Raw genomic sequence first — 21,080 nt, 5'->3', positions numbered from 1 at the left:
TGGCTCCTCTGGGTATTTGCTCCCTGCAAATGCTTGCATCCACCTGTGCCTGCCCCCCCCCCCCCACACACACCCTGAGCTTGGCTGGGTGGTGGGTTGGAATTCTGCAAGATCTGAGAGGCGCTGGGAAGGAGTTTCCTGGTGAGACACCACTCCAGGACTAACTGAGGAGAATGCGCCACTGTGGGCTCCTCAGCAATGTTGAGGCCACAGGTCCTCCCCCATTCAGGATCCCTGCGCCCTGAGACACCATCAAAGTGTCCTGAAATTCTTTGAGCAGAAAGGAGGTGCCTGCAAAAGAGGAAACTTCCACTTAAGTCGTTTTCCTGAATCCGCCAGGTCATGAGAGATAATGGTTTGCTTTTCCCAACAGGCTGTGTGAAATACGCACAGACTTTATTGCTTGCGTTTTGGGGGGACAAAGCCCTAGTTACCTCCCGCCTCCCCTCTCTCCCATTGTGGTCCCCAAGGCCCCACCGTGGTGTCCCAATACCTGGGGGAGGGTAAGTGCTTTCTGGAGCCTCCTTGGTGCCTCACCCAAGCCGCCGAAGGCAGGTGCTGGAAAAAGGGGGTATCCTCGCAGCTCTTCCTGACTGCCTGTCGGGGTGACCACATCTGGGGCTCACCGGTCCGCTGGTTTGGCTTAGCCTGAGGCCTGCTTCCGGCCTGGCCTTGAGGGCCTGCGCACAGCGACCAAGCGGGAGAACCAGTCGCCAACCAACCCCAGCTTCCAGCCCTCTGCGCCTTCCCCACCAGGCAGTCCGGGCACCACCACCGCCATCCCCGTAGACCGATGCGCACCCACATGGCCCTCAGACGGGCTGGGGCGGGGGGGAGGTGGTGGTGGTCGAGGGGGTCACTCGAGGTCCTGGGGGGCGCATCTGCAGGAGACGCGCAGTGTCCTCCTGGGTCCTGAAGCGGGAGCAGCACTTCTGGCCTGAGCTGAACTAGGCCGGCCCCGCGCCGGAAACGCTGGCGGCGCTAGTTAGTAAGATGGGAGGATGTGGGAACCGTTTGTCGACTGCTCGTATTTCTTACTCCGGCCGGGGGCTGGGGGAGCCGCCTCCAGCTCAGCCCGTGGGAATCCCGGGCCTTTCCAGAGGCCCGACGGCCCCGGCGCCCAGCCGCGCCCGCCTCTGCCCGCGGCGCCACAGCCGCCGCTCCGGCCCCCACCGCCAGCTCCCGGCTGCACGCCCCGGCGTCCCGGCCCGGCCTCCGCGCCCCTCCAAGGTCCGGGCAAGAGCGGCCCCCGCCGCTCCGCCGCCGCCGCCGCCGCCACTCCCCCCGCATTCCAAAGGCCGCAGCGCCGTCTCCTTCCTCGCATTCCTGCCCCCACAAAGGAGTCCCTCCGCCCCCAGCGCGCCCGCCGGGAGGAGGGGGCGCGGCCCGGCGCCTCGGAGCGCGCATTCCTCCGCCGCGCGCGCCACTCAGCGGAGCGCCGCGGCCCCCGGACCGCGCGTGGCCGGCCGAGCGACCCCGGCCCGGCGCCGGCCCCGCCCCGCCCCGCGCCCAGGGGTCCCGGGGCGGGCTCCGGGCTTGGGGCGGACGATGCGGCGGCGCGGCCGGAGCGGCGGCGGGAAGCGGAGGCGGAGGTGACGCGCCAGGGCCGGCGGGCCGGGCCATGCAGCGCTCCCGGGCGGCCGCGGACGAGGCGGCCCTGCTCCTGGCCGGGCTGGCCCTACGGGAGCTGGAGCCGGGCGGAGACTCCCCAGGCCGGGGTCGGCGGGGGCCGCGGCCCGGGCCGGGAGACGAGGCGGCGCAGGCGCTGGGCCGCAGAGGGAAGGGCGGCGGCGGCGGCCCCGAGGCCGGGGCGGACGGACTGAGCCGTGGGGAGCGAGGCCCGCGGCGCGCGGCGGCCCCCGAGCTCAGCGCGCAGCCGGCGGGCAGCCCGCGGGCCAGCCTGGCGGGCTCCGACGGCGGCGGCGGCGGCAGCGGCAGCGCCCGCTCCAGCGGCATCAGCCTGGGCTACGACCAGCGCCACGGTAGCCCGCGCTCCGGCCGCTCGGACCCGCGCCCCGGCCCCGGGCCGCCGTCGGTGGGCAGCGCCCGCTCCAGCGTGTCCAGTCTCGGCTCCCGCGGCTCGGCCGGCGCCTATGCCGACCTGCTGCTGCCCGCCGCCGGCCCCGCGCCGGCTCGCTCCCCGGAGCCCGCGGGGCCGGCCCCCTTCCCTCTGCCTTCGCTGCCTCTGCCCGCGGCCCGTGAGGGCGGCCCGAGCGCGGCGGAGCGGCGGCTGGAGGCGCTGACCCGCGAGCTGGAGCGGGCGCTGGAGGCGCGCACGGCGCGAGACTACTTCGGTGAGCGAGCTCGGCGGCGCGGTCCTGAGCCCCCCGCGGTCGTCGGGGTGCGCCGCGCGGCGCTGCGCCGGGAGAAGCGTGGCTCCCGAGGGGGGGTGGTGGTGCTGGGCAACAGGGGGTGTGAGTGCGACCCGCGGGGTCCTAGGTTTACTTAGAGCAGCGACTTCGCCCGTGGATCTCCGGCCGGGGAAGGGGTTCTGGCAAAGTGAGTTGATGGCCTCACTGTTCTTCACTTGGAGAGTAAGTCAGGTCAGTAGGTGGGATAAGCCGTTTTCGGATCATTTCTTCATCCTCAGCGCTTGCCTCTGCTCGCGGTGCTTTGTGACCGACCGGCCTGGCAGCCCTGGCGGTGTAGGAGCCCGCGGTACTGGTGTTCCCGTAGCTCCCAGCAGTGTGGGGAGTGGACAGGAGCAGAGAGGTGGGCTGAGCCAGGTACCACCTGACCCGAAGCTTTGGTGATGGCAGTGACTTGGGGCAGAGTGTGTGAGGGAGGGGAAACCCTTACCCCGAGGTGTAAGGGGACCAAGCCTTTCACACTGGGCTGTCCTCGCTCTGGGCTTTGCTGCGTGTATGGGCTGTTTCCAAAGGGAATCCTGCTGCGCTGCGTTTTGCAAAGCCACCAGTGTCTGACAGCCTGAATTTCCCAGTCTGACCCTGGCCGCTCCCTGCCTACCTAGTTTTTTGGATAGCTCGTAGGTCTCTTCTTTAGGTTCGAGATCCCAACCCCCCTTACTGATAAGTAAGCGGGAAGACTGAGGCACCTGGCTTTGGCGGGGGTGGGAGTGGTTATCAGCCGGAGGGGGACCGAGGCTGTCCGTGGGTTTGTATCTTTCGTGCATTCATTCCAGCCAGCAGCTCAGGACCGCCCGGAACTGGATCTTGAGGGAGGAGGAAGCTGTATTTGACAAGCTAGATGGGGGGCATTCCAGGCAGACAGAAGAATGCGGGCCAAGGGAGGCGAGTGAGAATGGGCATTGTTCCATTCTGCGCTGGGAGCTGCAGCCAGGGAGGGCTCAGGTGTTCAGGGGAGTGTCTGCGCCACAGGGTCGGTTTGCCTTTGTGAGGAGGCTCCCGCGGGAGGGTTGCAGGCTCATCTGGGAGCGTTGGGGTGAGAAATGTGTGGTTTGGTAGGTAGGTCTTGCGGCTGCCGTCTGGTGGCCTTGGGAGCGCAGAGATGGGTTAGGTAGCTGTTACCTCTCCTGCCAGGCAGATGGCAGGACCCAAAGGTTCGGTGGTGTTCTGAAGGGGACGACTCCAGTGCTCTCTGCCAGCAGGACTGCTTTGTCTCCTGTCCCGCTGCACTACAGGGCCCAGGGCGGTACAGGGCTGGCGGGGTCTTTGTGTGAAGCTGAGGTGGCCAGCCCCAAGCTTGTAGTGGGAGAGGGAAGGAAGGGCTGAAGCGGGTGGGTCATTTCTAAAGGGGCCACGGAGCCACTGAGGAGTGGGAGGTGAGGGATGGTAGATCTTTTTTTTCCCCCAAGAGAAGCCAGATCCAGGTAACATTTTCCTAATTTATAAGAATATGGGCAGCTACTGCATACTGCTGCATACATATTGCTGATAAGTTAGCGCTAACACATTTGAGTTCTTGGAGCTATAAAAAGTAGCAGTTTCATACAGTTGAGCTTGAATAAGGCGAAGTCCTGCAAAAGGAAGTCAGCAGGTAGCATGAACTCCAAGGGATGTCCAATGTTCCACAACCTCAGTGTGCTTGTTCCTTTCTGTGCCGTCTGCCCTCCTCCTTGGCCCTGACACTTGCTGACCTCCTGGTCCCTCTCTCCGTTCACTGACATCTTTGGAACTGCTCCCATCTCTCCTCACCAAGTTCCTCTGCCCTTAGCCAGCCAACAGCCTCAGGCTTCCGGAACCTTTTTTTTTTCTTTTTTTTTTTTTCCCCTCCAGAACTTCTAACTTCGGTGACTTCTCTTCCCTTCTCTCGAGCCCCCTCCTCCCAGGGCCACACCCTGTTTTGCATCTTTCTGGTGGTCTTCAGTGCTCACTACCACCTGGTCTCACTAGTACCTCGGGTTCCTCTGGACCGCCTCTGCCCTGCAGAACCCTGACTCCGAGTCCACGCCACAGCACCCTTTTTTGCTGCTATAAGGGGTGGGGTGATGGTCTTGAACCCCTGTGATCTTCTGGGCACCACGCATCTTCCTAAGCCTTGGTCTGTTCCCTCTGATTCCCTCAACAACCCTCCTGTCCCTCCAGTTCCTGGGCTTGCTTTAGACTTGGCTGCAAAGATTGAGGTCAGCAGTTGGAGGCTGCCTGTTCTCCTCAGGGTGTCAAGTCCACGTCCAGGTCTGAGGACCATGGTCATTTCACCTCCAGCCCCCACCTCCTCCATCTTTGGCTTTCCTCTTTCCACTGGCCCTTTTGCTTTGGTTAATAAGTATATAAAAGGGTCTTCCGTGAAAAAGAGAAGAAAGGAAAATGAAAGAAAAGGAGAGAGGCAAGGAAGAAGCCCACCCACCCCAGTTTGGTCGCAGACTCTCTGGCACTCCCACCTCTTCCCATCCCGGCATCTGCTCAGCATCGCCTTTGCTCACCTGCCTGCTGTCGCCCCTCCGCTGTCTTTCCCCCCCTTCCCCATCACGGGACTGAGCCGACTCGCACAGGAGGACCCTGTGATGCCCCAGCCCAGTCGCTGTTTGCCAGGCCTTGGCCTCTCCCTGTTCCATCCCGGAGGCGGAGTCCACTCTCCGAAATGCTGTACCCCCTGAATTTTGTGTGGACTCCGTGCTCCTGGTTCTCTTTCTTCAGTGTCTTTTTAGTAAAGTGATGCAAGCACATATTTAGAAAACAAAGCAAACAGAAGTAAAAACAATCGTTCAAAGTCATTAGCCTCCCCTCTTGCCCCGCTTCCTGTCTTGCTTCTCACAGGCAACTGACTTTCACTCTTCACTGTGGATTCTGGTCACTTAGGAGAAGAACAAGATCAGGTGTTCGAGCTTGATGGACAAGAGTAAGGGGAAGTGGTGGGTCATTTTCACTTTAGAAAGAGGAGTCTAGCAGCGGTTTGCGGGAGGGCCAGGTCTTGAGGACGCTTTTGAAATGGCCTTTGGATGAGAATTGGCGTTGAATCAGGCTAGTGGCAGTGAGAGGAGGGAATGAAGTGGAAATTAGGCAGCAGAGGAGCTGAGATTCAGCGTCAGGGATGACAAAGGGAGGGGACACCTGGATGCCACCCCGAAATCCAGCCACGCGCCAGTGCTGTTTCCCCAGTGGGGACTCAGAGGCGAGACCGGTTTTACGGGAAATCCACCGGCTCCGTGGAGGTCTGGGGCCAGCTGGGAGGTGGATCCATAGCTCAAGAGAGAGGTCTGGGCTGGGGCAGAGCACCTGGAGCCCTTGGGAGGGGTGAGGCGTTGCGATGGGTAGGACCCCAGGGAGCCCAGGAATGGCTGTGTGTGGAAACCTGTGGGCCTAGTGTGTTTGACATCTGCATTTTCAAAACATGTAAGTTAGTAATTCACTTCAGTGTGGAAATATGTCACATACAAATGTAGATTTCTAGCTTCTTTTGAAAATTTGGCCCCTTTAGCAGCTCTGGGCCTGCGTTCCCACCCAGTAGCCATCCACAGCCTTTTCTCCACTCACCTGGGTCCCCATCCGCTGCCTTGGAGTGCCTGCCTGGTTTTGAGGGCATCACAGCTGGACTTCCCTCCCCTGGGGAGGCTGAGGCATGGGAGGCCCAGCACGGGTGCAGTGGGGCGGGAGATGTGGGTGTGGGTCAGATCCTGGAAACAGAAAAGGAGGAGCTGGCCCACCTCGATAGCAGGATCAGGACGGGAAGCCTGGCGGTCTGCAGTTTCAGGAACCGGCTGAGTGTGGACTGAACTTTCTTGAGGTGTGGTTGTGCTGATGGGGGTGAGGCTCCGCCAGGGTTAAATGCTGATGAGAGAGATCTGGGAGAAGGCAGGAGGGAGAGGGGGAGGGCAGCATGTCCTGGAGCAGCCAGCAGACAGAGGGTCCAGAGGTCTAGTGGAGCCCATCTTCCTGCCCTGAAGGGTATGGGGACCCTGGGTAACTGAAGGGGGCTTCTGGGCTGCCCCCCCCACCCTGTGTTCTGGGTCCCTGGCATTGCTGGTCACCATTTTCCTTACTTCCCCTTCCCCGCCTGCTGGGTGCTGTCTTGCTGGGGGTCGTCCTGGATTCCACCCAGTGATCCCAGATGCCTGCATGGCACCTTCCTCCCCACTTTCTTCTAGACTTAGCTCAGATGTCACCCTGGCACTGGGGTCTTCTCCGTCATCATCCTATTTAAGACATGCACACTGAGAGGTACTTAGCCAGCCGTATTTTCCTCCATAGCACTTATGTGCCTGCTGTCGGCTGACCCCCCTCTGTGGGCCCAGAGGCTCCTCGAGGCTGGGGACTTCCTTGTGCGTGGCAGAATCTCTAGGACCTCCGCGGTGGGACATGTGGCAGCCTAGCAGTGACCACGTGCTGGCTGAACAAGGGAACAGATGCCCCTTCTGCGCCAGAGGAGGAAAGGGTGGCTGGGGAGGCTCAGCGAGCCTGCCCTTGTTGTGCCCACGTGGGCTTTATTCTTTCTGGTCCAGAGATGGCAGAAAGGATTTTCTCAGTCCACGAACAGGTCACTGGTGAGGGGACTTAGAATGACTTTCTGGTATAAACACGTCATTAACAGGGGCGCATAGGTGGCTCAGTCGGTGAAGCATCCGCCTTCAGATCCCCCATGATCTCAGGGTCCTGGGATTGAGCCCACCACGCGTCTGGCTCCCTGCTCAGCGGGGAGCCTGCTTCTCCCTCTCCCTCTGCTGCTCCCCTCCCCGCTGCTAGTGCTCCCTTTCACTCTCCCAAATAAATAAATAAAGTCTGTTTATAAAAAAACATGTCATTAATATATACATATTTTTTGTCATTAATATTTTTTAAAGATTGTTTCTTGAGAGAGCAGGAGCGCAGGCGCGCTTGCGAGTTGGGGGGAGGGGCAGAGGCAGAGGGAGAATCTCCAGCTGACTCTGCACCGAGCCTGGAGCCCAAGGTGGCGCTCGATCTCACCACCCTGAGATCTCGACCTGAACCCAAACCAGGAGTCAGACACTGAAGCGACTGGGCTGCCCCAGCATCCGACGTGTCATTAACATCTTACTGGCAAGGACGGTGTTGGGGAGCCCTGACTCGGGGCCAGTTTCTCTGCTTGCCTCTTGGAATCCTCAGACAACCCCAGGCACAAACCCCAGGATGCTCCGTATGGTTCCCACATCAGCCATTAATAACTGAGCGAGGGAGGCCTTGGGAAGTTCATTCACCCGAGGTCGGGCAGCATCAGGACGGTCCCGGTGCTAACCTCGGCTCTCTCCTGCCTCTCTTTCCACAGGCATTTGCATCAAGTGTGGGCTGGGCATCTACGGAGCAAGGCAGGCTTGCCAGGCAATGGGCAGCTTGTATCACACGGACTGCTTCACCTGTGACTCCTGTGGTAGGTGACCTCTTCCTCAGCCCTCCTGTGCCACGGGCCCCCTGGCGCCTGAGTCCCCTGCACGTGGACCGTCCGGCCCTGGCCCCAGTGAGGTGTGGAGGAGGCTGAGTTGTAACCCCTTTACCTCCGGGCCTGGCCTTTTGGGGAGGCCTAGGCCTCTGGGAGATCTGCCGGGAGGGAGTGGTGGGGGGTGAGGTGTGGAACCAGGGAGGAGAGCCTTTTGCTGACCACAGGGAAAGCTGCAGCCCCCCCCCCCGCCCCGCCCCCGCCCCCAACCTTGGCCTTGGGGCCTCCCTCCCATGCCAGGCTATTGATGTCTCCTGGCTGCCTGGGTGTGGGGCTGAAATTTCTTTTCCTGCCATATATTTCTTCTCCCAATTTGACACACAGTGTAAACTATAAATGTTAAAATTTAACCAAGACAAAGTTCAAAAAGGAAAAAAAAAATGGCTGTCATCCAACCAACCTAATAAAGCCGCCCTCTGAATTCTCCTACCGTTCCTTCAGGCTTAACCCCCAAGCAAATGTCTCTCATTTATTTACACAAAGCATTTTAATATTTTATTTTATAGAGGTGTAATACATGCACAGTGTTAAGTAGCTAGTCCTGAGAAGCTATTTTTGCAAGAGCAAAAAACCAGTCACCTTTCCACTCCTGGTCCCATTCCCCATGGTGTTTGTTTTAGCAATTTTTAGAATCTAGTAGACACCTTTGTATCTGTAACAAGCATACACTGTCTTTTTTTTTTTTTTTTTAATTTTAAAGATTTTATTTATTTATTTAACGCAAGCAGGGGTGTGTTCCTTTTAGCCTTACTTTTGCTATGACAGGTGAGAAACATTGTCCGTTTTTCTTCCTTCCGTTTTCTCAGTGTACTCCCATCAGATACTGCAGTTAAGTCAGTAAACCAGGTTTATGTTACTTTGACTGTTTAAAAATTCACTGCAGAGCCTAGAATTATACAGTGATTACATCCCTTTTTCCCCCTGTAGTCTTTTACTTTTCCTGGAATTTTTTTCCTTTTTAACCTTTTCCCCCCCTTGTATTGGTTTGTTTCATCATATCTTCACTTTCTGCCCCTCTCCCCTGGAGGCTCCATTATATAAGGCATCCTACTGAATTTCCATGGGGAGGCTTGTCAGTCTGAGTTGGTTGCCCTCTGGACCCCTGTAGATTCCCCATTCCGTGTCTTCCCAAGTATACTCTGCATTGAATCCACTATTTTCTGGAAGTATTTTTTTTTAGCTGGGGATGACAAAGAAGCTGCTGAGGAGGAGGCTTAAACTCAAAGAATATTTTTTGGCTCAATAGGGCTAGCTTCAGGTTGGGATTGATCTGGTGGCTCAAGCCCTGTGAGTAGCTTCGCTGGGTTTCCTGTGGGTTTGGCTTTTTCCCTTGGGGCAACTTCTGTTATGGTGGTGAAATGTCTTAGGCAGCTTGAGACCTCCATTGGCACCCCACTAATCTGGAGGAGGAGGGGGCATCTCTTCTGGTCATGGTTTTAGAAACTTCTTTTCCAGAAAGCACATAGCAGGGATGCCTGAGTGGTTCAGTTCATTAAGCATCTGCCTTCAGCTCAGCTCATGATCCTGGGGTCCTGGGATGGAGTCTCACATTAGGCTCCTTGCTCAGCAGGGAGCCTGCTTCTCCCTCTGCCTGCCTTTCCCCTTGCTTTGCTTGTGTGCTCTCTCTTGCTGACAAATAAATAAAATCTAAAAAAAAAAAAAAAAAAAAAAAGCAAGCAAGCGCATAGCAAATATCTCCTTGTATGTCATTGGCCAGAGCATCTCACACATCCATTCCTGAACCGAGTTCTTGGGTGGTGGGGAAGGCTATAACTGATTGACCGACAGGCCTGAGTCTCTGAATAAGACCTTAGTAAGAGAAGAGTAGTGTCTTTATGCTAATCAAGCCCATCCGTGGATAATGGGAGTGAATTTGGGTTTCCCTTAAGTGAACCAGATTGTCTGAGGTAAGGTTGGAGACTGAAAAACTTGGAGGAGAAGCAAGGAATCAAAGCTGTGAAACATTGCCTACCAAGATTTTCTATGGTTACCTAAGAAAAGGCACCTGGGAGGCCTGTTCTGAATTCTGCTGTGTCTAAAACGCCTTTATTCTACCCTCATACTTTCTAGATTGGGAACAGATTTCCAAATTTGAAGCAAATATCACTCAGCGTTTTTTTTTTTAAGATTTTATTTTTAAGTAATTTCTATATCCAACATGGGGCTTGAGCCTACAACCCTGAGATCAAGATTTCTACTCCTCGAGGACGGAGCCAGCCAGGCACCCCTCACTCAGCATTTTGAAGTCATGGTTTTATTTTCCAGCAGCCGCTGTTGTTGCTACATTTTGATGCCATCCGGATTCACGTCTGCTGTGTGTGTGTGTGTGTGTGTGTGTGTGTGTGAGAGATCCACGTTTTCCGTTGAGGAGCTCTGGGGAGGAAGAATGTCGTGTTGCACAAAACCCAGCTATAGTGGTGTCTGGAAACGGCCATGTACGGCACGGTTCCAGGGGGCGCCATTTACGTAGATGCAATGCAGCGGTGCTTGTGAACTTGTACAAGACAGCAGCAGCCGACTTGGGACATTTTATTTATGTTTGTTATAGGGTTTTAACCATTGTGGTTGTGCTGGGCACACACAGAGCCCTCTTGGACTGGATGTTTTCCCCCTCCGTTCTGGGAATTTCTTTTTTTTTTTGGTACTATTTATTTTATTCCCCTCTTATTTCCTCTAGAACTGAATTTACCAGTGTATAATCAAGATAATACATTATGTTCAAGGTGAGTTTATTTGAAGAATACTAGAGTGGAGTCACATTAAAAAATTCATTAATGTAGGGTCATCTGGTTGGTTCAGTCAATAGAGCATGCAACTCTTTTTTTTTTTTTTTTTAAGATTTTACTTATTTGAGAAAGAGCAAGTAAGAGAGAGCATGAGCAGGGGGAGGAAGAGGGAGAAGCAGACTCCCTACTGAGCAGGGAGCCTGATTCAGGGCTTAATCCTAGGACCCTGGAATCATTACCTGAGCTGAAGGTGGATGCCTAATTGACTGAGCCACCCAGGCACCTGGAGGGTGTGATTCTTGATCTCAAGGTCATGAGTTTAAGCCCCACACTGGGTGTAGAGCCTACTTTAAAAAAATTCATTAATGTTGGGGTGCCTGGGTGGCTCAGTGGGTTAAGCCGCTGCCTTCAGCTCAGGTCATGATCTCAGGGTCCTGGGATCGAGCCCCGCATCGGGCTCTCCGCTCAGCAGGGAGCCTGCTTCCTCCTTTCTCTCTGCCTGCTTGTCATCTCTCTCTGTCAAATAAATAAATAAAATCTTAAAAAAAATTCATTAATGTAATTCACCTTGTTAATTAATTAAAGGAGAAAAGCTGGACATTCATCTCACTAGGTATAGAAAAAGTAATTGGTAAAATCCAACATTGATCCATGATGCAAATCCTTAGCAAACTAGGAATAAAAGGGAACTTTCTAAACCTAACAAAAGTTATTTACTAAAAATCTATGCAGGGGTGCCTGGGTGGCTCAGTGGGTTAAGCCTCTGCCTTTGGCTCAGGTCATGATCTCAGGATCCTGGGATCGAGCCCTGCATTGGACTCTCTGCTCAGCAGGGAGCCTGCTTCCCTCTCTTTCTCTGCCTGTCTCTCTGCCTACTTGTGATCTTTCTCTGTCAAATAAATAAATAAAATCTTTTTAAAAAAATCTATGCAAACATCATACTCAGTGGTGAAATTAGAGAAAAATGGACCTTTAAATGAGGAACAGACAAAGCTACCTGCAGTCATGTCTTCAATTAAGCATTGTACTAGAGGTCCTGGTCATTGCAGTAAGACAAGAAAAATAAAATATACCATATTCATGGATGGGTATATTCAATAGCGTAGAGATGTTGGTTTTTTCCAAATTGATCTGTAATGCATTGCAGTTACAGTTAACCAGGTTCCCATGAATTTGACAAGCTAATTCTAAAATTCAAATGGAAGTGCAAAAAGGCTAATAGTCAAGATGATTTTGAAAAAAAGCAAGTCAGGGAAACTTCCACTGTCAGGTCTCAGTATGTATTGTCATTGATTCATTTCTTTCTTTTTTAAGATTTTATTTATTTATTTGAGAGAGAGAGAGAGAGTAATCAAGAGAGGGAGAGCATAAGAAGGGGGAGAGTCAGAGGGAGAAGCAGGCTTCCCACCAATTAGGGAGCCTATCGACTCGATCCTTGGACTCCAGGATCATGACTTGAATTGAAGGCAGTTGCTTAACGAACTGAGCTATCCAGGCACCGATATTGATTAATTTCATATGGTACTGGTGCAGGGATAGACAGACCAGTGGAACCGAATGGAGAGTCCAGAAACAGACCCATATCTGTGTGAATACTTGATAGGTGATATAGATGGCATTGTCGATGGTTTTGGGAAAGTTGGTGATCCATCTGAAAAAAATCAAATCAAATCCAGCTGGATCAGAAACTTAAATGTATAAAGAAAAACTTGAAAGTTTTAAGAAAATATAGCTTATCTTTACTAGTCTTCTGGTAAGGAAGTTTTTGTTTTTCTTTCTTTTTTTTTTTTTCATAGAAAAGAGCCAAATGTAAAGGGAGGGATTGACAGATTTGACTACACAGAATGAAAAAACCCTGTTCATTGAAAGATACCATGAAGCGGGGTGCCTGGGTGGCTCAGTGGGGTAAAGCCTCTGCCTTCAGCTCAGGTCACGATCACAGGGTCCTGGGATGGAGCCCCGCATCGGGCTCTCTGCTCAGCAGGGAGCCTGCTTCCTCCTCTCTCTCTCTGCCTACTTGTGATCTCTGTCCGTCAAATAAATAAATAAAATCTTAAACAAAACAAAACAAAACACCAAGAAGATACCATGAAGCACGTGGTAAAACATGCATACCTTCCAAGGATTATTTTTCTAGGATATTTAAAATACTTTCACATATCAATTAGAAAAAAAGTACTGATAATTTAAAGTGTTCCTTTATAGTTTAACTCTGATGTGTGTAAGTGTGGGTTTTCTTTTATTTGTCCTGTTTGGGATTCATTTTGACTTCCAGATCTGAAGATTCAGGTATGTACGTATGTATGTATTTGGGGGGGCATGAGTGGGGGAGATGGATAGAGGCAGAGGAAGAGGGAGAAGCAGACTCCCCACTGAGCAGGGAGCCTGACTTGGGGCTCGATCCCAGGACCCTGAGATCATGACCTGAACCAAAGGCAGATGCTTAACTGTCTGAGCCACCCAGGTGTTCCTGAAGATTCAGGTCTTTTATCAATTTGGGGAAAATCTCAGTTATTTCATTTTCAAAAATTGCTTCTCTCCCATTCTCTCTAGTATTTACTTCTAGAATTCAAATGAGGACTATTAGACTTTCTCATTCTATGGTGTCTTTTTGTTTTTTTAAGATTTTATTTATTTATTTATTTATTTGTCAGAGAGAGAGAGAGAGAGTGGGCGGCAGGCAGAGGGAGAATCAGACACTCTGCTGAGCAAAGAGCCTGATGTGGGACTTGATCCCAGGATCCTGGAATCATGACCTGAGCTGAAGGCAGATGCTTAACCAACTGAGCCACCCAAGTGTCCCATTTTTAAAGATTTTGTGTATTTATTTGAGAGAGAGCCAGCTTGAGGAGTGGGGGTGGGGGGTGCGCAGAGGGAAAGCAGGGAACCCAATGCAGGGAGCTGAAGGCAGATGCTTAACCGACTGAGCCACCCAGGTGCCCTCTATTGTGTCTTCTCTTAATTTCTTCCTCTCATATCCTCCATTTCTCTGTCTCCCATTCTGTTTAATTTCCTTAGATCCGTCTTTTGGAAGCTAGAATCCAGATTTTTTTTTCTCTTCAGCTGTGTTAATTCTCCTGTTGAACTCTTTGTTTGAGTTTTTCATTTCATTGATTGGATTTTTTTTTTTATTATTATTTCTAGAAATCTTCTTTGGTCCTTTTTTCAAATCTGCCTCAACTTTGATAGTGTCTTGCTTTTTATCAAGATTGAAAATACACGAAGAGTGTAAAACATATTAATCTTGAGTGCATTACAGCTTGATACATCTGTACCTGTCTGTGTGCCCGTGTAATCACCATTCAGGTCAAGTGTAGAACATTTCCATCACTCCAGAAGATTACCTTATGCCCCTTCCAGGCATCAGCATGTGACTTTTAAGCTGTTCCCATAATTTGGTGATTATAAATAAAACTGTTGTATTGTGTCTATGTCCATTGATGGATCTTTATATTTTTCTTTCCCTTTCTTTCTTCCGTCCTTCCTTCCTTTCTTTCTTTCTCTTTCTTTCAAAGATTTTATTTTTAAGCTATCTCTACACCCAACATGGGGCTTGAACTCACAACCCTGAGATCAAGAGCCACATGCTCTACTGACTGAGCCAGCCAACCGGTCCTATACTTATTTTTCTAGCAATGGAGTTTCTGGGTCCTGGAGTTACATTAATATATGCTGCTAAGCAGTTTACCATAGTAGACGAAGCAATTTTTTATCCGATTGGCAATGTATTAGAATTCTAGTTTTTCCTTATTCCTGCCAGCATGTAGCGTCACCAGTCTTCAGCCATTCTAGTGAGGGTGGCGTGGTATTTTATTTATTTTATTTAATTTTTTTATTTGACAGAGAGAGATCACAAACAGGCAGAGAGGCAGGCAGGGGCGGGGAGGGGAAGCAGGCTCCATGCTGAGCAGAGAGCCCGATGCGGGGCTCGATCCCAAGACCCTGAGATCATGACCTGAGCCAAAGGCAGAGGCCCAACCCTCTGAGCCACCCATGCACCCCTGGTGTGGTATTTTAATGAGATTTTAATGTGAATTTCTCTGATGAGTAGTGAAGACTCATAGACCTTTTCATGTCTGTTGGCTATTTGAATGCCTTTGTTTGTAAAATGACTGTTGAAGTCTTCTGCCCATGTCCAAATTGGGTTGTTTGACTTTTATTGATTTGTAGGAGTTCTGTACATGTCTTGGATACTGAATTCTGTGTTGGATATGTGTTGTAAATTCTTTTCCTAACCTATCCTTTTTTTCTTTTTTAAAAGATTTTATTTGTTTATTTGACAGAGATCACAAGTAGGCAGAAAGGCAGGCAGAGAGAGGGGGAAGCAGGCTCCCCGCTGAGCAGAGAGCCTGATGCTGGGCTCAATTCCAGGACCCTGAGATCATGACCTGAGCCGAAGGCAGAGGCTTAACCCACTGAGCCACCCAGGCGCCCCTTCCTAACCTATTCTTGCTTTATTACCTTCTTAATGACATCTTCTGCTGAAGAGCGATTCTTAGGGAAGTCCAATTTATCTTTGTTTGTTTTTAGTTATCGCTTTTAAATTCTGTCCAAGAAGTCTTTGTAGTCTCAGATTTTGGACATCTGTTTTTATTTTGCAAGCATGTTAAATACACATATTCTGTATTTAATAATCCCAATATCTGATGTCTTTGAAGTCCTACTTCAATTATTTATTGTTTCTCCACACTCTTGGTCATGATACCTTGTCTCTTCCCATGTTTGCATCATTTTTGATTGTGGAAGTGTGTCCGTGGGAATCGGGTGAGGTCTGTGTGGAGGGGGATTTCCCCAAGGAGCATTTTATTTTATTTATTTATTTTTTAAGATTTTTTTAATTTATTGGACAGAGAGAGAGATCACAAGTAGGTGGGGAAGCAGGCTCCCTGCTGACCAGAGAGCCCGATGTGGGGCTCTATCCCAGGACCCTGAGATCATGACCTGAGCCGAAGGCAGCCGATTAACCCACTGAGCCACCCAGTTACCCCTCCAAGGAGTATTTTAAAACTTTAGTAAGGGGGGACGCCTGGGGTGGCTCAGTTGGTTAAGCGGCTGCCTTTGGCTCGGGTCATGATCCCGGTGTCCTGGGATCGAGTCCCGCATCGGGCTCCCTGCTCAGCAGGAGTCTGCTTCTCCCTCTGCCTCTGCCTGCCATTCTGTCTGCCTGTGCTCACTCTCTCTGACAAATAAATAAAATCTTTAAAAAAAAAAAAACTTTAGTAAGGGAAGTATTAAACTTGAAGCGACGGAACATTGTTTTTCTTTTACGAGCAATTTTTTACTCATGGACTTTTATTCACACACACCATGTTTTGCAATACAGCCCTTACTCGCTTTGATGCTCAGATTTGGCCAGAAGTGGTTCCTTTGAGTTGGTCCGTGTGCCCTTTTGGCAAGCCTCCATCGGTCTTGGAGCACTTCTTTTCTCTGGCATGAGAGGTTCCCAGTTTATCTTTGTGTGTGTGTGTAACTGGGTTCCATTTACAGATCTAAAGTGTGTAGTTCAAAGACTTTGGATTCATATGTACTTTTATGTATCTCACACCCCTAACAAGGATCCAGAGAAATTTGAACACCCTGGAAACTCTAATCTTGCCCCTTTTTAGCTGATGCCCAGTGTTTCCCATTACAGCTGCCCGATCAGTGTTCAGATTTCTACCACCATGGATTAGTTTTTTCTCTTCTAGAACTTCATATAAATGAAGTCATATATTATATACTATTTTATGGTTGACTTTTTTTTTTTTTTGCTAAACATTTAATTATTTAAAATCCCTGTATCTTTTTTTTTTCTAAAGATTTTATTTATTTGACAGAGAGATAGAGCACAAGTAGGCAGAGCAGCAGGCAGAGGGAGAGGGAGAAGCAGACTCTCCATTGAGCAGGGAGCCCTATGTGGGGCTTGATCTCAGGAGCCTGGGATCATGACCTGAGCTAAAGGCAGACGCTTAACTGATTGAGCCATGCAGGCGCCCCCCACCTCTGTGTCATTTTTCAAAGATTTTATTTATTTGTTTATTTTAAAGATTTTATTTATTTATTGGACAGACAGCACAATTAAGGGGAGCAGCAGGCAGAGGGAGAGGGAGAAGGACCCTGGAATCAGGATCTGAGCTGAAGGCAGAGCCACCCAGGCGCCCCTCTAGATTCTCTTTTATTTTTAAGTAATCTCTATACCCAACGTGGGGCTCAAACTTACAACCCCAAGATCAAGAGTCGCCAGCCAGGCGCCCCTAACCCACATATTAGTAGCTCACTCCTTTCTACTGCTGAGTAGGATTTTCTTGTATGTGTAACTTGTGGTATATTCACACACTGATAGATTGTGCTGTGAACATTCCCGTACAGGTCATTTGTGGACAAATGTTTTCATTTCTCTCTCGGGTAAATTCCAAGGAGTGGAATTTCTGGGTCAGAGGCTAAGTGTATGTTTAACTTCGTAAGAGACTGCCAGCGTTTTCCAGGGGGTTGTGCCATTTTCATACTCCCACTAGAAATGTTAGAGACTTGGTTATTCTACATGTTTGCCAACAATTGGTATTTTTGTCTTTTTAATTTTAGCCATTCTGATGGATGTGAAGTGATATCTTATGGTTTTAATTTGCGTTTCCCTATGACTAATAAGGTTGAGGAGCTCTTTGTCTGCTTCTGGCCATTTATATCTTCCTTTATGAAGTCTGTTCAGGTCTTTGGCTCAGCTTTTGAATTGAAAATTACTTTAAGTCTTTTTTTTTTCTTTTTTTTTTTTTTATTTGACAGAGAGAAATCACAAGTAGATGGAGAGGCAGGCAGAGAGAGAGAGGGAAGCAGGCTCCCTGCTGAGCAGAGAGCCCGATGCGGAACTCGATCCCAGGACCCCGAGATCATGACCTGAGCCGAAGGCAGCGGCTTAACCCACTGAGCCACCCAGGCGCCCCCAAGTCTTTTATTACTTAGTTGTAAGAATATGTATATCCTGAGTACAAGTTCTTTTCATATGTATGTTTTGTGAATATTTTCTCATAGTATTTTTTTTTTAAGTAGGCTCCAGACCCAACATGGAGCCCAGTGTGGGGGTTGAACTCACGACCCTGAAAGAAAGACCTGAGCTGAGATTACAAGTTGGACGCAACCGACTGAGCCACCCAGGCGTGCCCCTATTTTCTTCTTTTTTATTTATTTTAAAAAGATTTTATTTATTCATTTGTGAGAGAGCGTGCACAAATAAGGGGAATGGCAGGCAGAGGGAGAAGCAGGCTCCGCACTGAGCAAGGAGCCTGATATGGGGCTTGAACCTAGGACCCTGGAATCCTGACCTGAGCTGAAGGCAGATGCTTAACCAACTGAACCACCCAGGCGCCCCTATACCTTTTTTTTTTTTTTAAGATTTTATTTATTCATTTGAGAGCAAGAGTGTGTGTGAGAGAGAGAGAGCTGGGGAGGAGGATATGGCAGAGGGAGAGGGAGAAGCAGACTCCGCTGAGCAGGGAGCCTGGCGTGGGGCTCGTTCTCAAGACCCCAAGATCATGGGGCGCCTGGGTGGATCAGTGGGTTAAGCCATTGTCTTCGGCTCAGGTCATGACCTCAGGGTCCTGGGATCGAGTCCCTCATCGGGCTCTCTGCTCGGCGGGGAGCCTGCTTGAGAGCCCGCTTCCCTCTCTCTCTGCCTGCCTCTCTGCCTACTTGTGATTTCCCTGTCAAATAAATAAATAAAATCTTTAATTAAAAAAAAAAAGACCCCAAGATCATGACCTGAGCCGAAGTCAGGTGCTTACCTGACTAAGCCACCCAGGTGCCCCCCTCATACTATACTTTTGTGTATAGTGTGAGGTTAAGAATTGAGTTTCATTTTTGTTCCATATTTCATTTTTTCCCTCCAGTTGTCACAGCACTGTGTTCTGAAAAGACTTCGCTTTCCCACGTGTGTGTTTACTGAAATATTTATGGGACTATTTTTGCACTCTGTTCTGTTTCGCGGATTTTTCTGTCTTTCCTAACCCCCGTGTTATGCTGTCCTGATGACTTGAAGTCTTAAGATAGGTAGTGTCAGTCTTCCAGCCCTGTTGATCTTTTGAACGATTATTGGGCTATTATCCTAGGTTCTTTGTGTCTTTATATAAATTTTAGAACTGGAAGTCAGCCCTCAGCACAAGGGTTTGAAAGAAGAAAAACATACGGAATAGAATCAGCATGTCAGTTTCCACAAAACTAGTAGCAGTGCTGGGATCTTGATTGAGGGGCATTGCATGTCTAGGTCAGTTGGGGGAGAATGATAGCAGAACATCCGAAGCCATGAAGATTGTCAGGGACTGAGATTTTTCTCCCCACTTGCAAGCTGACACGTTCATTGGCTGCTGTTGGGCTGATGCTGACTGAAGACAGAGCCTCCCAGGGCAGAGGCTCGCAGCCCCGCAGACAGGATGGGCTTCATGTTTAAATCCTGCTGCGTATGTCCTCGAGGGCCACATCGGTGCTGCACAGGGAGTGGGTCTATGTCAAGGCTAGGGAACCCTGAACTGAGGGAATCCGATGTTTTATAATAGGCTTTCAGCAAAGCTCTCAGACCCTTGCTTCTGAGGAACACATTATGGGTTTTGCACTGGACAGCAGACACACCTGCTTTCTACTGCAGAGGGCAAGAAGCTGTCTGGCTTCTAAGCAGTGTGTTTCACAAATGCCCCTGGGGAGGTAATTCAGAATGAATGCTGCCAGTCCCCTGTAAGGTGGGCAGAAATGCGAGGGCCCCAGTGGGGAGTGGCCCTCCTGCAGTGGTACAGCACGCTCTTTACAGAGAACTTCCGAGATTTCTCTCAGCCAAGTCTGGTGTGGCATGGTGAGGGTTACAGCCATCTTTTACTAAATGTGCCCCCTCAGTATTTTGCAGGGTTTGGGGGGTGCTATTATGAATGCAGTTTTAAAAATTATGAGTTCATTTTCCAGTCATTTGTTAGCCGAATATACAAAGATAGTTGGTTTTCACCTTCTGACCACCTATTTTAGAACCCTGATAAACTCATTTATTTGTTCTAGTAGGGTTTTTTGTTTTTTAAGATTTTATTTGTTTGTCAGAGAGAGAGAGGGAGAGCGAGCACAAGCAGTGGGAGAAGCAGGGTCTACACTGAACAAGGAGCCCAGTGTGGGGACTCGATCCCAGAATGCCGGGATCATGACCTGAGCTCAAGGGAGACAGACTTTTTTTTTTTTTTTTTTAAATATTTTATTTATTTATTTGACAGAGAGAAATCACAAGTAGTCAGAGAGGCAGGCAGAGAGAGAGGGGGGGAAGCAGGCTCCCTGCTGAGCAGAGAGCCCAATGCGGGACTCGATCCCAGGACCCTGAGATCATGACCTGAGCTGAAGGCAGCGGCCCAACCACTGAGCCACCCAGGCGCCCGGGAGACAGACTCTTAACCAACTGGGCCACCCACATGTCCTCTAGTAGGGTTTTTTTGTGTCGATTCCTTATAATTATCCGTGTAACATAATAATATCATCCTGATTAAAGATAGTTTTACTTTTTCCTTTCCAATTTCTTATTTTTTAAATTTTTATTTTTATTTTATTATTATTATTATTATTATTTATTTATTTATTTGACAAACAGAGATTACAAGTAGGCAGAGAGGCAGGCAGAGAGAGGGAGAAGCAGGCTCCCTGCTGGGCAGAGAGCCCGATGCGGGGCTTGATCCCAGGACCCTGAGATCATGACCTGAGCTGAAGGCAGAGGCTATAACCCACTGAGCCACCAAGGCGCCCCTAATTTAAAAAAAAATTTTTCCCCTTGCCTTATTGTACTGCTTGGGCCTCCAGTCCAGTGCTGAATCCTCAGGGGAAGAGCATGTCATGTTTAACCCTGATGTCTGGTGTCCGCTGACGGTTTCTCAGATGCCCTTTATCAGGGGAAGAGGCTCACTCCTGTTCCTGGTCAGGCACTGTGGTCTTCCTCCTGACTCTGATGGGATGCTTCTAATGGCATTGCCAGGTCTGCTGGGGCCCCTGCTTTGACAAGGACCCCTCTTTCACTAGGTCCTTCTTACCTGGTGAGAGTTGTCCTGACGTTCACAGATGATGGCAGTGCATTCTGGAACATCTGCTCTCAGTCCCACTGAGAATCTGTTTTGTTTTGTTTTTTAAACATTTTTACAAGATTTATTTATTTATTTATTCATTTGTTTTAGAGAAGGAGAGAGAGACGGAGACAAAGACAGAGACCTGGGGGGAAGGGCAGAGAGACTCTCAAGCAGACTCCGCTGAACATGGAGCCTGACACGGGGTTCGATCTCACGACCTGAGCCGAACCCAGGAGTCCACAACTGCACTACCCAGGCATCCCTGAAACAAATGTATTTTTATAAAATTAACCAGAACAGTTTACATTTGAAAAACACTCCCTTCATATATTTGCTTAGACACCCTCTTATAATAATCTTGTCAATGTGTTCCGTTTAATTTTTTAAAAAATATTTATTATTAGCGCAGTAGTAACCTAATATTAAAGGGAAATGTTAAAAGTTGCCCATAATCTGCTTCTCATGTGTGGGAGAAGAGTCCTGAGACATGGAAACA

The 21,080-nt window shown here is 50.0% G+C and overlaps 1 protein-coding gene across 2 annotated transcripts in view; it reads left to right on the top strand.

Annotated features, from left to right (window-relative positions):
• Positions 1–1,493: 1,493 nt before the first annotated feature.
• LOC101688227 (WT1 interacting protein) overlaps positions 1,494–21,080 on the top strand; it is a 26,091-nt gene continuing 6,504 nt past the window's right edge. For both annotated transcript variants that reach the window (XR_006605555.1, XM_045075975.1), the window contains exons 1-2: positions 1,494–2,294; positions 7,642–7,743. Coding sequence is in view for 1 of the 2 variants with exons in the window: in XM_045075975.1 (XP_044931910.1) it covers positions 1,622–2,294; positions 7,642–7,743 (775 nt within the window). In the remaining variant the exon portion in view is untranslated. The remainder of the gene's footprint in view (positions 2,295–7,641; positions 7,744–21,080) is intronic.

Source organism: Mustela putorius, unplaced genomic scaffold (genome assembly GCF_011764305.1).
Source record: "Mustela putorius furo isolate JIRA1106 unplaced genomic scaffold, ASM1176430v1.1 tig00000174_pilon_pilon_pilon, whole genome shotgun sequence".
NCBI lineage: Eukaryota > Metazoa > Chordata > Mammalia > Carnivora > Mustelidae > Mustela > Mustela putorius.
This window is presented reverse-complemented; position numbering and strand designations above follow the sequence as displayed.